At 33.8% G+C, this 18,656-nt stretch overlaps 1 protein-coding gene across 1 annotated transcript in view; it reads right to left on the reverse strand.

Annotated features, from left to right (window-relative positions):
* LOC127880583 (dynein axonemal heavy chain 3-like) overlaps positions 1-18,656 on the reverse strand; it is a 185,847-nt gene that overhangs the window by 160,286 nt on the left and 6,905 nt on the right. Inside the window, exons 2-5 of the mRNA XM_052427898.1 lie at positions 15,544-15,636; positions 8,315-8,483; positions 1,585-1,693; positions 436-638 (exon numbers count right to left, since the gene is read on the reverse strand). Coding sequence (XP_052283858.1) covers positions 436-638; positions 1,585-1,693; positions 8,315-8,483; positions 15,544-15,636 — 574 coding nt within the window. The remainder of the gene's footprint in view (positions 1-435; positions 639-1,584; positions 1,694-8,314; positions 8,484-15,543; positions 15,637-18,656) is intronic.

An 18,656-nucleotide genomic window follows, 5' to 3' on the forward strand; every position in this document is an offset into this window, starting at 1 on the left:
TTATTTTTAGGCACAATTGCACCACTAAATTCTTTTACAAGTACTTAATAGGACAATAGACTGTGGGATATTTGAGAGATTTACGGCTGTGATTGTTCTTGACAGGTTCATTTCAGGTCAGGCTCATGAAGCCTTGATTAATTTCCAAACTGACCTGGTTTTCACTTTGACCAGGTTTTTAAATTGGTTGGATTTTGACATTAATCAGTAGATTTAAGGCGCTATACTTGAGGATAATGGTGTGAGGCATTAATATGGTAAAATAAAAATCCAAAATGACAGTTGTTTACAAATGTATGTACAAACTACAGTTTATGTATCCCTTGGTCAGTTTATCTTATAAGTTTCTGTGAATTCATGACAATGACCTAACTTAAGCCCCTTAATTCAAAACATCCTAGTTTTGTTCCACCTAATATGTTATTTACATCCCACCTGTTGATCCGACTGTGGTTTCAAGGTCACTGCCCATTCCAGAGGTGCTCTGCAGGGGAGGTAACATTGTGTAGCCTGGGACCCGGTTATGAAAATCCGGTTCGGACTTGTACGATCGGGCAGATCGGTTTCCCGCATTGCGACAATTGACTCCGTAAATCCAGCTTGTTGTTTCGCTAAAGTGACCATCAGTTGGTGGTAATCTAAAGAGGGGAAAAGAAACAATTAATTGGCAGGATTGTATTGATAAGTTTACATATTTTTGTGTACACTAACATTTTAATTTGTTGGACAAGTGGTCACAATTAATCGGTCAAGTTTATTTTATTTTGTTTGCTAACTTCAGCTTCACATCACATCTTCACAAACAACAACCTGCTATTAAAAACCCAATACATTCAATACAGAAATTGTGCCCATATTCACCCAATAATTCATAGACATACATGTATAAAATTAAGAATATTCTGGAAACTGCTTTGACACAAAATTTTAAGGCTGAAAGCATGTGTCTTGGTTCTTATTCTATACTTAACTCTTAAGTCTAAGAATGGGTTGGTGAATACGGGCCATGGTTTCAATAAATTCAAATAATAATTCTAGAATGAGAAACAATATCTCATAATATCTCAATATCTCAGCACCAAGAAAAGACATTATAGTTGCTGTATTATAACCAGCTGATTATCAATAACAGCACAATAGATCAAAGACGGAATTGTTGCCATATTGTAAATTATATCATAGCAACATGAAATCAATCTACATGTATTAACTTCCAATTTCCATGCACATAGGAAGTGCAAAGTATACCGGTATGAGTACGCATATAAATTACCGGCATACAAGATTTTCTACTCTTCATGATCAAATAGGAGACAAAACCTGGTGACACTATGTTTGTACTGAACTTGCACTTAAATGCCTTGCTTGCAAACAGTGTGTACTGATTCTGCAGCACAGGAAATGTAGAGAACAAGTTCATGTCAATGAAGCTCAACCAGTAACGTATTTACCTTCATAAAAACAAATAGCTGAAATGGTCCTTTTACCATGACTGTCAGAACTAATTAAAAACCTATCACATTCACAGTCCATTGAACAAAATTTATATAATCACCAATGAAACCAATCTAATACCATACTTACATGCTTTTTGGTGCTCGGACAGTAAGAAAGCCGTTCACGTCCAGCTGTGGAGGGGGTGAAAGACTTCTAATGCGCGGAGTCAGGTAATAGCTCTCTTCTCCCGTATAGTCTAAAAACAAAACAAAATAAGCTAAAGCCTATTTATTTTAGCTTGATATCCTTCAAAGAACAAGTACTAAGATTGATGTCATTAAAATCTTAACACTTGTTGAGACACTAAAGTCTGTTTCCTGGGAAGAACCCGTACTTAGCTTGATGTCTTTGAAAGCCTAACCCTGGTAGAGACATTCAAGTATGTTTCCTGAGTAGGACCAGTACTTAGCTTAATGTAAAGCCTAACCCTGATATAGACATTCAAGTCTGTTTCCTGATTAGAACCAGTACTAAGCTTGATATCATTGAAAGCCTAACCCTCGTAGAGACATTCAAGTCAGTTTCCTGATTAGAACCAGTACTAAGCTTGATATCATTGAAAGCTTAACCCTGGTAGAGACATTCAAGTCTGTTTCCTGATTAGAACCAGTACTAAGCTTGATATCATTGAAAGCTTAACCCTGGTAGAGACATTCAAGTCTGTTTCCTGATTAGAAACAGTACTTAGCTTAATGTCATTGAAAGCCTAACCCTCGTAGAGACATTCAAGTCTGTTTCCTGATTAGAACCAGTACTTAGCTTGATATCATTGAAAGCCTAACCCTGATATAGACATTCAAGTCTGTTTCCTGAGTAGGACCAGTACTTAGCTTGATATCATTGAAAGCCTAACCCTGGTAGAGACATTCAAGTCTGTTTCCTGATTAGAACCAGTACTAAGCTTGATATCATTGAAAGCCTAATACTGATATAGACATTCAAGTCTGTTTCCTGATTAGAACCAGTGATGTCATTGAAAGCCTAACCCTGATAGAGACATTCAAGTCTGTTTCCTGATTAGAACCAGTACTTAGCTTGATATCATTGAAAGCCTAACCCTCGTAGAGACATTCAAGTCTGTTTCCTGATTACAACCAGTACTTAGCTTGATATCATTGAAAGCCTAATCCTGATATAGACATTCAAGTCTGTTTCCTGAGTAGGACCAGTACTTAGCTTGATGTCTTTGAAAGCCTAACCCTGGTAGAGACATTCAAGTCTGTTTCCTGAGTAGGACCAGTACGTAGCTTAATGTAAAGCCTAACCCTGATATAGACATTCAAGTCTGTTTCATGAGAAGAACCAGTACTTAGCTTGATATCATTGAAAGCTTAACCCTGGTAGAGACATTCAAGTCTGTTTCCTGATAAGAACCAGTACTTAGCTTGATATTATTGAAAGCCTAATACTGATATAGACATTCAAGTCTGTTTCCTGATTAGAACCAGTACTAAGCTTGATATCATTGAAAGCCTAACCCTGGTAGAGACATTCAAGTCTGTTTCCTGATTAGAACCAGTACTAAGCTTGATATCATTGAAAGCCTAATACTTATATAGACATTCAAGTCTGTTTCCTGATTAGAACCAGTGATGTCATTGAAAGCCTAACCCTGATAGAGACATTCAAGTCTGTTTCCTGATTAGAACCAGTACTTAGCTTGATATCATTGAAAGCCTAACCCTCATAGAGACATTCAAGTCTGTTTCCTGATTACAACCAGTACTTAGCTTGATATCATTGAAAGCCTAATCCTGATATAGACATTCAAGTCTGTTTCCTGAGTAGGACCAGTACTTAGCTTGATATCATTGAAAGCCTAACCCTGGTAGAGACATTCAAGTCTGTTTCCTGATTAGAACCAGTACTAAGCTTGATGTCATTGAAAGCCTAACCCTGGTAGAGACATTCAAGTCTGTTTCCTGATTAGAAACAGTACTTAGCTTAATGTCATTGAAAGCCTAATCCTGATATAGACATTCAAGTCTGTTTCCTGAGTAGGACCAGTACTTAGCTTGATATCATTGAAAGCCTAATCCTGATCAGGTATGTTAATACACATACCTGTCCTGATAGAGACATTCAAGTCTGTTTCCTGAGAAAAACCAGTACTTAGCTTGATGTCGTTGAAAGCCTAACCCTGGTAGAGACATTCAAGTCTGTTTCCTGAGTAGGACCAGTACTTAGCTTGATATCATTGAAAGCCTAATCCTGATCAGGTATGTTAATACACATACCTGTCCTGATAGAGACATTCAAATCTGTTTCCTAAGAAAAACCAGTACTTAGTTTGATGTCGTTGAAAGCCTTACCCTGATAGAGTCATTCAAGTATGTTTCCTGATTAGAACCAGTACTTAGCTTGATGTCATTGAAAGCCTAACCCTGATATAGACATTCAAGTCTGTTTCCTGATTAGAACCAGTACTTAGCTTGATGTCATTGAAAGCCTAACCCTAATAGAGACATTCAAGTTTGTTTCCTGAGTAGGACCAGTACTTAGCTTGATGTCATTGAAAGCCTAACCCTAATAGAGACATTCAAGTCTGTTTCCTGAGTAGGACCAGTGTTTGGTGTTTTTGGGGAGATATAAAGAGATTGCTTCAAGAGAGGGGGGGGGGGGGTTAAACCCAGGATCATCTGATAACTAAATGGATAAAATACTCATAGTATGACCAAGACAAGTATGAGGAAATGTAACATATTGAATTGCTGGCTTTATTCACCTAGTCTAGTGTCAAAGCAGATCAAATACCAGTATACTATCAACAAATAATCACTGTATTTTCTTTCTTTACATAAAAAATTCACTTGCTTCAAGGTAAAGTCCTATGTCTGCCATACTGTTTGTTTTCATACTTTGGTATGTATAATAAAATAAATAAATGAAACAATATCAATGTGTTGTGTTTATTTTTGTTGCGTGTTTGTGTAATTAGCTTATTAGATGTCTTTTCCCCATGAACCACAAAGACCAATTTAATCTGCCAGCAGAATCTTTTCCAAAAAAACCAATAGCAAGTTAAGAGTTAAGCCTTAATTAACTGACAAAATTGTGTGAAAATTCAAAGTTATTATGGAAAATTCTTTTCAATGTTATGTTTTATAATGCAGGTTTTAACTTAATTCTGAATTCTGAATAACTAAATGCCATGATCAAATCATTTCACATCTTGCATTCAAATTTAAACATACATTAATCCGGATTTATGCGGTGACATGCATTAATTAAATGCTAATGTAATACAGCTGTCATAAATTATTCTGAAAGCTTATTTTCGACATATTTAAAAGATATTTCTGTTTAATGGATGGCACTTTATCCTTAAATAAATATTTGCTAAAGCAAAAAATGATATGTCAGCCATAAATGTATTATAATTTTGATAACCATTTGATAGTATATGGAACTATGGAACTTAAAAAAGGATAACAATATAGGAAACTTATCTTTATGGAATTTTTTTTTCACAAAGTTTGAGAACTTATATTTTAAATCAATTGTCAATAGATCTTTTATCAATTATCAATAAATGATTTTCTATCAATCATCAGTTTTAACTACCGGTACATAAATTGGTTTGTTATTATTGTTTGGGGTTTGTGATATTATTTTTTTACCTTTACTTTTTACTAATAAAAAATAAAAATGCAGAAAACAATGTATACATTATTTTGCACAATTAACAAAATAATTAAAATAATAATTATAGTTATATCAACACATAATGTTGATATCAACAACAATAAAAATTTATTAATTATATATAAATTACATGTTGCCAAAAAAGGCAACGGCCATCAGCACAGCCTGTTTTGAAGTTTTAGAAGTATTTTAATGACACATCAATAGATATGGCAAATAGGTGTTTCTGTTGCATGAAGCACAGTTAAAATCTAACCATATGTGCGCATTAAGTTTCTGTTTAAATGTACCTTTAAGTTTAATGGATGCACCGATCTACGATTAATCGGCTACCCGTTACTTAAGGTTACATAGAGAACATATTCTGTTATTAAGCGTGTTAAGATTAACAGAAAAGATCCCACCAATTGCTTGTATGCATGGTGGAAGAATGCTATTGCATTAGATTTAGGTGAATAGTTTGTATAGAGAACAAGACCTTCACTTGAAATATGCTGATAGGATGGCATACAAATTATGATATTATTTTATAAATTTATATAAAAAATGTGTCTGTCCCTTTATATGTCCCTTTATAGTAAAAATACTTGTTATAGATTTTACTAGTCAATACACATAAATAAGTAAGAACAAAAGACCAAATAGTCGAAATGTCAATTATAAGACATTGCATGATGCAGATATGGACAACATAATTATGACGTTTTACACTATGGAATGATGAAGCGGTTCATCTGACGTGCTTATATAAAGCATCCAGATTTCAATCTTATAAATCTGGCGCCTTAAGACATCTTGGAGAACTACCCTTACTAAGATCTTGTAAGAATTTTGACCATATGAAGACCTTAATGTCCCAAGAGAAACGATGGCACAGATTCAACAACAGAAACAACAACACAGCACAAACAAATTAAATAACAACAACAGAAACGCGATGATGGTTGGTTCAATGACAAAAACAACAGCAACAACAATAACCTAACCAGCCTCGATGTTAATCTTAATACGCGGATCAGTGAAACCGAACATGTGCGATTGGCCTTCATGGATTGGCGTTAGATATTTCTTCACAGTGGCAGTGGTAGACAACATCACCCAAAAATCAATATAGACGGTAAACAACAAAACGGAACAGATCTTACCTGAGCAACACCTTCTATGTCTAATGGGCAGCACGTGACGTCACTAGTTGAAAATCACCTTGGTGTAACTTGGACAATCGATCACGCCATCGGACTTATGATATTGTTCCAGTTCATTTCCAATAACACTTGTGTTGTATATTATTATGCACTTATTTATTTCAGAAGAAACATTCGCCAGAATCTCATTATAATGGGTATATATATATATTTTGATACACGATTTTTAGATACATTGTAATTCAGAATTTGATCTTTCTAAAGATTTTAAATCATAAAATATATAATCTTTTTTTATGTAAATGAGGTTGTGTAACATAATGCATAGGACGAAAACTAACGATATTTTCATGTCTACATGGTCAACATGACATTAAGTTGCCCATCACATGACACTTTCGTGCTGGCTTCACAATAATGCATACCATATTGTACGTCAATCTAGTCTCATAACTAATTAGTTTGTTGACAGCAGATGCATGCTTGCAACTGGGCTTAGTCCGTTTTAATTAAAGATCGTTACAAGATTACAGTCATGCTTAATTGATGTTTGTTTTCGTGTCGGTGCAATTATAAGATAGTACATACGCCCGTATATGCAGTTCAACAAATTAGTTTGACCCATCAATTTGACATGTTTATGTAATGATACATGTATTTATATAGAACTACCTTGGCTACTTGAGAAGAAGTATTTAACCCATAGAAGAGACACTAGAAGCTTATCTTCAGGACCTCATAGGGGTGGGGTCCTATCCGGATGGATTTCGGCGGATTTTGCCATGTCTTGGAAACGTTGTTAGTTACTTGGAGAATTACATGGACAAGAAAATATTGCATTAACAACCAATTGAAAGAATTATATGGACCTGGAAAAATTATGTAAGCAACTGAATAAAGAGCAAAGAACTATTTATTGGGTTGATTTGTGTATGCGTTGTTACGGTACAAGGTCATGCATTATTTGCAACATTTACGACTGCACCACTTCATCCATCAACTTGAGTAAATAAATTGTATTCAATGGAGACATCCATATCAGATTGAATGTTTTACAGAAATTTCAATTTCAATATTACAAAGGTTCAAGTAGACCCATCTTTGTGTACAATATAAAACCATAAAGCATTCCATTTCATTTACCGGTCTTTGATCTTGAGTGATGATAAAGCCAGACTTTCAATGACATCAAAATTGAGTGAGTACAATAAATTACAGGACTTCTGTATTGAGTGGGGTTCATCTCTCATTTATGTTACATTGAAAACCCTGTAAGGTATATATCAAGGCTAACATTAAGGTTCAATGATGGCTTGTAAAACTGTTCTAAAAGCACTGAATCTAGCAATTATTTTTTTGTTGACATAAAGGAGAACCTTAACATTATAGCCATGGATCTGAACCACCCAGAGATATAATTTAGTTTAGATTTTGAGAAAAAAATGTATAATATCTGGATATATAAAATTTGCCAGCGGCACTGATAATATTAACATTGTGTTAAACACTACATCTGGCATACCATAGAAAACAGAGATTTGAAAGTACTAGTAACTAAACCATAAACATTACTTAATTGGATCAAATACCCAATGATCCCATCTCAGTGATCTCACCAAAATAAATATTGTTGTATTTTCACACAAAAAAGCTAAAGAGTAAACATACATTCCTCTGGAGTATTTAAAATTACAACAACAACAAAATGCTATCAGGTAATAGTTGTATTGTCACGAAACAATCTTTTAAACATCTGGTGGGTATACAATTTGCTATAAGGTAAAAGCTTTAGATTGTTTAGACTTCATACAAACAAACTTTTCAAAGGTGATCTACTAGTAACCATGACAGGGCCAATATTATTGTTCATGCTTGATACAGATCTGCTGAACCCATTATATACATTCTTAAATACTCGTTATATTTAAACTGTGCACCCTTTGTCACATTTCCACTTTTAAATTTGTTGTTAAAGTACTTTTGGAATTTTTTTGATAAATCACAATAAAAAAACTTAGGCCACCTACGTCCTTTATAATTCTCATAGATATAGGAGGAGGTAAGGTTGCGGGCAGAGGGGCTGTAGTTGTTGCCGATAGAGTCGCTAACATGACAGTGGTGTTTCTTCTCCTTGATGGGTGCTGCCTTTGTCCAAGACCCCCGCTCCAAGATATGGGGCCTTTCACTGTATGCAGGCTGAAATTGGGAAGACATAGGATGCATCAATTAAATATTGGATTGTCAAACTGCTATTTGATTTCAACCTGTGTCAATAATATATCAATATAGTATATTATTAAAAAGTAATTATGAGTTCTTTGTTTCATAAGAACCTTGCACCTGCTAAATCATGGTCAGGATGCTGAAAAATGTACCAGAATATAAAATTATTTTCATTAATACCATCTGTGATCATTCATGGAAAAAAAAATTAAAACATGGGCAAACTAGACATGAAAACAATCCCGACCAGCCCATCAGATTCTGTGAAAAATATGCTAATAGGACACAAAGACTACTTTCAATCCCACAGAATGACTTGTAAGTAAATAGTATGCATAGTTCATTGTCTGAACTCATTCATCATTAAACATAACACCTAAAATCAATCTGATAACTGTCACAGATTATATAATTGACTGATTTATAATTGAGTTGCTCTTCCATACTGATGATTGTGTAATTTTAAACAATGGTTTAATGGTCTACAAAGCTTTTGAAGTGACAATAATGCCCTGACCTTTTTGCACTTGGAAACAAAATACCTACCGGTACTCCAGTAGTGATAAGCATTGCTTGATTTATTTTTTTAAAGTTTGCAAGGAAAGTGTCTCAACATTCATTGGAAAGAAGAAAAACTTTCTACAGTAATCAATGTTATCTATAAAAATTTGAGTAGCCAGATATATTTACAAAGTAGCAAGAACACAGTATTATGCAAAATTGGAATGAGACATCAATTTGGGAATAAGTTGTGTTTTTTCAACAGTGCATAATGTGCAGCTTTAAATGTTGTATTTATTTAGTATTTACATATTATAATTAAATTAGATACTAGCATATATAATAGCATCATTTAAATTGATTTTACTACAAAACTGGATTTTTTATGGATTTTTTTTTAAATCCTCATATAATAAAATTGTGTCCAATCGGCGCACAGTTTAAAAATACAGTAGAAAGGATAAAAATACAATCACTGTTAATGAAAAAGTCATGGAAAATTGCTTATTAAGCTTGAAAAACAGATAAAATATTACAAAAATAAATTCAGATCATGAAATGAATAGTTTTATGTGAGAAAATTACCAAAATGATGTCCATTCCCGGTTTTGATGTCTTATTCTAAATTCACATAATACAGTGTTCAACGAACTAAGAACTAAAACAGGCGTTTTTTACCCTGTAATAACAAAATAACAAACAATCAGATAATATTATAAAACAACTGTCATGACTAAATGCAATATGCCCTTTTATCAGTCTTAATCTTCAGGCTTTAAAAAAAAAGAAATTTATAAACTTTTTAAAAGCTAGTTGGCAGGACTGACTAATAAATGTTGAAAAAGACTAGCTAAGACCTAAATCAGGGCATTTGTAAACAGACAACCACTTATTTCTATCCCTGGCAGCTTAGAACATAATGTGAGATTGTTCACAACACATTTACTGGGAATGAAGGAAAAATGAGTATGTGCAGTTGATGTTAGTTTAAAGTTGTATATTATGTCGAGAAATCGTTGTTTGTATTGCATAAACATTATTAACAGAGACTGAGAGTACAAGAGTATTTAGAAAATATAAAAATTGTAAAACCATACATGCATTTTTTCTTTATTAAAATGAACAAAAGAATGGTGGCTACTTCTTCCACAACTGCTAGTTGTTTGTGTACAACATATCAACAGATTTGGAACCAAAGAAATCCTTGCAATCTCTTTAAGTAATGCTATTTAATTAATACAAATGTTCTGTTACAAAGTGACATTATGTATATATCATTAATTACCGGTAACTCATACGTCTATTATACTAATGAGTAATGTCTCAAATATACAAACATACACATAATATTATTTCTTTAATCCTTGAAAAGAAAATTGAAAAAACTGAAGTGAGTATTATAATGAACACAAGCGGATTAATTACACTACTTGATCTTTTTTAATGGATTAACCTATATTTTCATTCTCTACTTGTCTGAGACAAATACTTAATATTAAAGAACAGCAAGCAATTATTGGCCCCCAAGGACTTAAAATTAATCAGTGTATTAAAAGTTTACAAGCAGGTCATTTTTGTTTTGATAGCATTTTAAAGGTACATTGTTGGTTTGCAAAACTTTGGGGAACTACTGGGTATCAAGATCCTGCAGGCCTTTAAATTACATTCATTTGTTAAAGATTAACCACTTCTGGCTATAAACTGAATAAGTCAACTTTAAAATGATTGCAGCACGTTTTTCACTTCTTGAAGATATGGAGCATATAGCCTTCACTTTTGTGGAAAACAACATTATTGTTCATCACCTACTGTAACGAAAACATATTCATATATTTTAGTGTCTGCCAATCTACTGAATTATGTTATTTCTTTAGGCTATTTTATTGAAAAGCTAGCTTGCAAAATTACGAAAATTCACATTTCTGTACATTTTTAGACATGGGCTCAACATTTCTAGTAGACAAAACTATACTATTAGAAGCGGAATCAACTCTATATGAAAAATAAAAACAAATATAACATTTTGAGACCTTGGCTCTAAATTTTTAGTAGACAAATCTACCAGCCTATCAGTAGTATCGGCCCTCTTAATGAATACATGCACATTTTGGAAGTGAACAGATTAAAAACACCCATGTTTTATATGTCGATCTATAGTTAAATGTGTATTCTTGGGCATAATAACCAAAAGTGCATTTAAATCGGCATTGTTTTGACAAAATACTGGCTAGACTTAGCTCCCTATAGTAATCTGTATAATATACAATAATAATTGGTCTCATAATATCAGCCCATCTGATTGGTTGCTAAAATGTTTACCTCTGCAAATGTGCTTGTTCTTCAAATAGTATCATAATGGAAGAAACAAAACTCTTGATAATGTTGTTCTTAAAGGGGCCTTTTCAAAGATTTTGGCATATTTTGAAGTTTGTCATTAAATGCTTTATATTGATAACTGTAAACATTGGATCTTAAAAGCTCCAGTAAAAAATCACGAATAAAATTAAAGAAAGGAAAAAAAAATAGCCGGTACCAGGGCTCGAACAAGTGACCCCCGGAGTACTGGAGTAAGTCTGAAGTAAAAACGCATTAGCCCTCTTGGCTATTCCGCCGGGTATACACAGTTTAAGTATTTTATACCTTATATAAGCAATCTTCTAAGTTTCATAAATTTAAACGACAACAACAGAACTCTCCAAATTATTCAATCGTTTCGCATTGCAACGCTTGATAATTTTTAGGTTTTCAAATCGTCAAAAGATACATATAATGGCTATATTGGACTATGGTAAATGTTCAGTAATACTGTTTCCTCACAAATATCATAAAATTTGCGAATCTGAAACAACTTTTTTCAATTTTGTCAATTTACCAAACCGTGAAAAGATCCCTTTAAAATATTTTTACATTTTATAATACATGAAAAGGTATAATAAATTGTCCTTGTTGCATGTTATGACTTTGTATTCTTTTTTAAAACCATTAATCGTTATGCCATTTAGCCTGTCAATAGTAATCATAATCACAGCGACTATGCTTTTATTAGAATTAATTTATTCACCAATTACTAATTTAGTGGTTTGTTTGGGTGAGGTATCCTAGATGTTTACCCAAGAATGTTTCAAAAATGCTATGTACACTGTCAAAAATATGAGATTTTAACGAGTTGCTGCTGTTGTTGTCGTCGTAAAAAAGGCGATTCTATAAACAAGGGGAGGAACCGATCTCTTGTCTCAGCGGTTACTGCCCCAGTAGAAATTCGGTGAGCCACGTTTGAGTTCAATCAAATAAGCCTATGCGCGAATGTTGGCTATAATTATGAGGAATCTTAAAACTATTACCAGATTCAGATATTATGCTTAAAAGTTTGATAACTTTCGTTTATTCATAAAAACACCAAACGATTTTCAATACTCCAAAGACTAAGGTATGGGCGTGGGACTATGTGCATACAAATGTTATATAATTATGTGCACATGTCATTCATAGTTCGTATTTAATTACAGCTAGACTTTTGTTGTAATGTTCATTTGTCCCGTATTCATCTTTTATCTGAAAACTACACAAATGTCAAATAATGAACGGATTCCGCTTTAAGCATGTTAACATGCTGGTTTTATTTGTTTGTTAAAGGGGCCTTTTCACAGATTTTGGCATTTTTTTAACTTATTCATTACATGCTTTCTATTGATAAATGTAAACATTGGATCATAAAAGCTCCAGTAAAAAATCAAGAAAAAAATATAAAAAGGAAAAGAACATTGCCCGGAGCTGGTTTCGAACCAGTGACCCCTGGAGTCCTGCCAGAGTCCTGAAGTAAAAACGCTTTAGCCTACTGAGCTATTCCGCCGAGTATACAGTTGTGACGTATTTTATACCTTATATAAGCAATCTTCGTAGTTTCACAAAATTTAACGACAAAAACAGAACTCTCCAAATTATTAAATCGTTTCGCGTTGCAACGCTTTATAATTTTTAGGTTTTAAAATCGTCAAAAGATGCATATAATGGCTATATTAGAGCATGGTTAATGTTCAGTATTACTGTTTCCTCACAAATATCATAACTAACACGAAAACTTACGAATCTGAAACAACTTTTTCGGCGTAAGCTGCATAAGCCAGCTTTTCACCCTGACTTGACCTTTGTAAGTGTCCAATAAAATTCAAATAAAATTTCCCGCGGCTAGGTACGAATGAATACACTTCATTTATTCCATTGGCTGATTTGAGTATACCACCAGAACATTGGAAACATATCCGCGTCTTTGTACCACTGTTTTACTGTATGAAACAATTTTATCTCTAATGAAAAGGCTTAATAGATAGAACAGTTTTACACTCAATTCTCGACATCAATACAGTTTGTGCGTACACCTTTTATTTTCAGAGTATTACCAGCGCAAAAGCGTTTATACTTAAAAGGCTATGTTCTCATATTTAGTACTTACTTCCATATTCCTGTCAACATGTTAACATGTAAAAGTATAAAGAGCAGTGGAAGCGAGGCCTCACTTTAAAGAATTGCATTTCAACCCGCGAGGTTTCGGGTCAAGTCGCGGACATTCAGAGTTTATATACAGGTCATCACCGGAGTTCGCGGTCAGTAAAATAATCGTTTTATAATAAAGACGCTATCCGTGAACTAGGTTACCTGGAATTTTCTTTAGACCAGAAATATGTTAAAAGAAGATATTCAGCAATATAATTATGGTATGTCAATAATAGATTCTTAATGTGTTTTCAACAATACAATGATAAATATTATTTTTAATAAATTTAACAATAATTATTCCACCATATTGCCTAATGTACTAAAGTGATATTATGAGCATGTAACAGTTTATAGGTGTCTATCGCAACCGTTGATTATTTTTGATGTTTCTACTTCATATACACTTATAGTAATTAATGCAGCATCAACATACTAAAACAATATACCAGAAAGAGAAAAATAATGCATTTGAATATTAACCGTACTTTCGTTTGACAACTGATCATGCGTTTACGAGTTGAACCTAAATTTAGTTTTAGTGCAGATTTGTTCATACGACACAAAGACACAATATTGTTTTACGGATCATTTCGGCTTACAGGACTGGGTGGGTCACGTAAGAATATCGAATATAAAATATATTTTTATAAACAACTGGTAGCAAGGTGAGTTGCAGATAATTGATCAGTAACCACATTTTAACTAACTATTTTGACCTGTTAATTCTTTTCAGCTCAATTCAACAGTGCAAAATGCCCATAATATCACTTTAAGCATGAGCACGATGATTCTCGATACTGTTAATAATCGAATCAAATAGCAATGCCCGACAGACCACTAAAACAGGTTTGTTCTCGTGTGGCCGGTTGACTCATATGTTTAAATTTCACTTCCATTCTTCTTTTGGTTTTCTGTTTTGTATCTATAGGTTTATGACCAGCAATATGTTATAATGTAAAATAAGCCGCGAAAACTCCCCGTAACATCCCGTACTGCGTGTGATGCAGCTAAGAACTGCACAGAAAAAGACATTCGCTATCCTTGATCTCATTCATTAAACTATTTACGCCGTATATCTTTTTTAAAGATATTTCTTGTTTCAATTTTGTCAATTAACCAAAGCGTGAAAAGATCCCTTTAAGTAAGATTTCCCTAGCAAAAATACTTTACAAGTTACGCGCGACGCAAGTTCAAAATTGTGTTTGCTTAGAAAGGGTAAAAAGGGTTATAATGAACAAAACTGAATAAAAATGCGTCGAGCATGCTCACACGATGGCTGTTACGTTTGCAAAGTTTCATCAATATAATAGCAAAATTTAAGAGCATGTTCACATGCTGGTTGTTATTTGTTTAAGTTTGATTTCACAAGCAGTAATACTTTTTTGAGTAACGACACAAATAACGTCAGACGGAAGGAAAGGTTCAAAAGACCCATAAGAGAAAAAAACGGTAAATATGCCTCCATATGAAAATGGGGCACTTCTACAGAAAACTATTTATTCACCTTTTATAAAAAATAACGGCACTAAAAATGTCACATGCCGATATATTCGCACGTCGCCGATTTATTCACACGTGATAATAGCCCCGATCAACGTGGTACATCATTTTCCCGTTGTTATTTTAACTTGTTTAACTGATCGGTGATTATTTTTTTTTTTTAATTATGAACCTATACTTATATGCTATATTTAAATATAACAGAAAATGATACTTCTTTTCATAATATAATAGTCAAACAGAAAATCCTTTCAGATCTGGAAGGATGTTCTTGTTGTAGCAGCTATTGTATACGTGAGAGCATGAAACGACATTACGTCGTGGAGATTGAGAGGTTGTATATGAGAGCATGGAACGACAACTGTGCGTGGAAATTGATGTTTGCCTTTGCAGCAGTATCAACCAAATAAGGACTTTCATTCACGCAAGGCCATGTTCCAGAAAGAGGCAAAGGTTGAATTCCATTGCTTATAAAAATCACACGTGTATTGCTTGTATGCCATACCATACCCTATCCTCACTACAAGTAACCACGTACCTCCCTAGCGGAGAGCGGCGGCAGGTGCTGGAAGGCGCTCGGGCGGTGTTGCTTCTCAAAGTCATTTGGCTGGGCCACAGCGAATCCGTGCCTCTGAAGCAGAAAGTGTGTAGTTAATTAATCAGCGATATTAATTTTGCTTTGGGAAAACGGAGTTTGTTCCGTCCCAGATTAGCCTATGAAGTCCGCACAGGCTTATCAGGGACGACACTTTCCGACAAGACTGGATTTTGCTTAAAGAGATTCTTTCTTTAAACAACACGGGCTAATCTGGGATGACACTTTATAAATACGCACTTGCATATATAACTTTAAATTCCTCCAAATACATGAAGAGATTAACAAAAAATAAGGCACGAGTTGACAAACACAAAACATACAACAATATACGCGTGTCCATATAGTGTTCAAGCATCTAAATTAAATGGACCTATGTATTATTAAACTTGGACTCAATAGAATGTTCAGACGTATTTCGTTGTCCAGTTTGGAGTGAAACGTCGAGCACTCAGACCATGTCGTAATATTGCTGCATCATAACCTTTTAACATGATTGACGTCTTTTCATTTGTAAAACTTTTTTATGACCAAACAGTAGGCATAATATAAATATGGATTTTCGATGATTGATACTAGTACTATGTTTCCAGACGAAATCCATAGCTCATGATTATTACGTTACAAAAACAAAACATACCCGCATGTTTGACAGCGTAAGTGACATGAAAGTTGTGTGAAGACGACTAATGAATCGAACGTAGGAAATTAACCAACTGTGTTTACCGTAAAACCTTATCATAAATGTCAACCACTGTTAAAAACGTTTAATAGCGGATACAATTAAAGATCGATTCTCGAGGGATTAACGCAGATTCAGGTATCAATCAGGAATCGATATATTCAATTATTGTAACCATATTTATAATCTCCGGTTACCAGCACGATTCGTCCCACGGGACAATCACGTACATTGATACACGTCTTAATGACGGGACGACGCGGAAATGTAAAGCACTCTGCTAATATGTGATTTATCTACGGGTGATGTCGTTGACAACTTAATACCGCCGGTAACTGTTGCGAAATATGTGTACCTTGATTAAGTAACGATACCCCACATGTTGAAATGAATTAATATAAAGCGAGTTTATGTCATTTCAACAAAGATATTAATATAATTGTCTTCAATTTTCTCAGAGCTAATGACGTTACGAATACGCGAATACTGGAAAAACAACTTCGCTCCACGAACCAGGTTGGTGTTGGAGAGTTTATAATATTGTCAATGCATATTCACGTCAAAGTTATGTGAATCAAATTGGATTAGTTGGACTTTTCATAAACAGCCACTGTACTCAATTGTTATGGTCTGCATTATATTTAAAGCACGAAATATTTACCCATTTAAAAATAGGTCATGGGCAAGGTCAACGCGGGCTTGAGTGCTGCGAAGACGCTGGACATTGTCAAAAAGCTGTATGATCCATCACATGTTGTAATAAACACGCAGACAAAATGACGGACGAATGCACGAAAATCAATTTGTTAAATCCTAAAATGATGTGTATTTTTGTAATAAAACCATAATATACCTAATGCTATGCTTATAACTCGCATGGTACAGCATAGCGTAGTATGTAAGCTTTCGCTATTTATGCGTATCCGCACTAAACATATCCATTGGTTTTGTAAACAGGGTAAAGAGTGGAACACATGTCATTTAGGACCTCTGTCCAAATATATGAAATATATATATTTCAATATAAAATAAAATAAAAGTTCAGAAGAACATGTGTCGAAAAATGCGAAACAAGCCAGATATTTAATTCGAAATCGAAAACGGCTGTACAGTCGAATTCGCCAGCATGTATATTATGCGTGTACGATGTGAATCTAAACTTTTAGTTTAACGGTTCTTTTTAAATTCCTGCAACGATATATATTCATACGACACAGTAACACTAACTCTGATCGTAATAAAAAGACGAATGCTTCGGTTATTGTAGGAAAATATGTTCTTCACAATCGGCTCGGGGCGCTAATTTGCCTTATCTGCATTTTATGAAATTCGTATTTAATGTTTAATTTGTCTTGCCTATTTTGTGTTATTGTTACATATTTTATCAATAAATTACAATTTAACACATATAAAAATCGTATAATCTCGCTTTAAGAATATTCACACACTCAGCCTCAATCTCAATGTTTGCCAGACTTTAAAAGCTTAAAAAAACTTATGTGAACGGCAAGTTGAGCGTTATGGTCAAACTTATCAAAACAAGCAAAAGCTCAGAATATTGACGTAAGTACATGCATATTCTTTATTCTATGACCCTACTCCTTTATAAGAACAACTGTCGTTGACTAAATATTGCACAAGTAGCAATCTTAGAAGAGTCAGTCATTCCGTTAATGCACTGGGTTTAAAAATGTCGAAGTTAAGTTTTGTATTCGCAATTCAAACCATCTTTAATATTAATGTAATGAACTTGTCATAGTCAACGCAAAATCAACAAATTCGCGAATTTGGCATGGTTTCATTGCCACTAATCTCTTCATCGTGTACGTTTTTAAATTTTGTTAATAAAGCAAAATACCGTTTATTGTACATGTGAAGATATTCGTCCGGAACTTTAATTGAAGATTTCTAACAAAGCTACTTATTGTATTGCGTTCACTCATCGAAATGATATAAAATACGAACGTAAAACATGAACTTTAAAAACAAATAAGTTAAGAATCTTAAATTGTGCTTACTTAACATACTCCTTTGTTCAAGAAGTCGTTGTGGAAAACGTGTGTATTTTGTACTTTTGCACGTACATATGCAGTCATACTATGAAAACCGACGATGTGTACTCAAGTTTTGAACAGCATTGATATCACCCGGTAACAGATACGTTTTTGAAAATGCGGAATTCAATTTGATGCAGTAACGCTCGAAGTCATTCGAACGTTATTGATTGTATCGTGTTTTATTGATCAGAAACTTTTAAAAGCTAGGTTTTTTCGAAAACGTAATTGTCTACATAATAAAGCGTTCAATCAACAGATTATATTTCAAAATCTGTACAAAGGACCGTCCAAAATAGCTAAATGAAAAAGGAGAAAGT

The sequence above is a fragment of the Dreissena polymorpha genome, chromosome 1 (genome assembly GCF_020536995.1).
Source record: "Dreissena polymorpha isolate Duluth1 chromosome 1, UMN_Dpol_1.0, whole genome shotgun sequence".
In the NCBI taxonomy this organism is placed as follows: Eukaryota; Metazoa; Mollusca; class Bivalvia; order Myida; family Dreissenidae; genus Dreissena; species Dreissena polymorpha.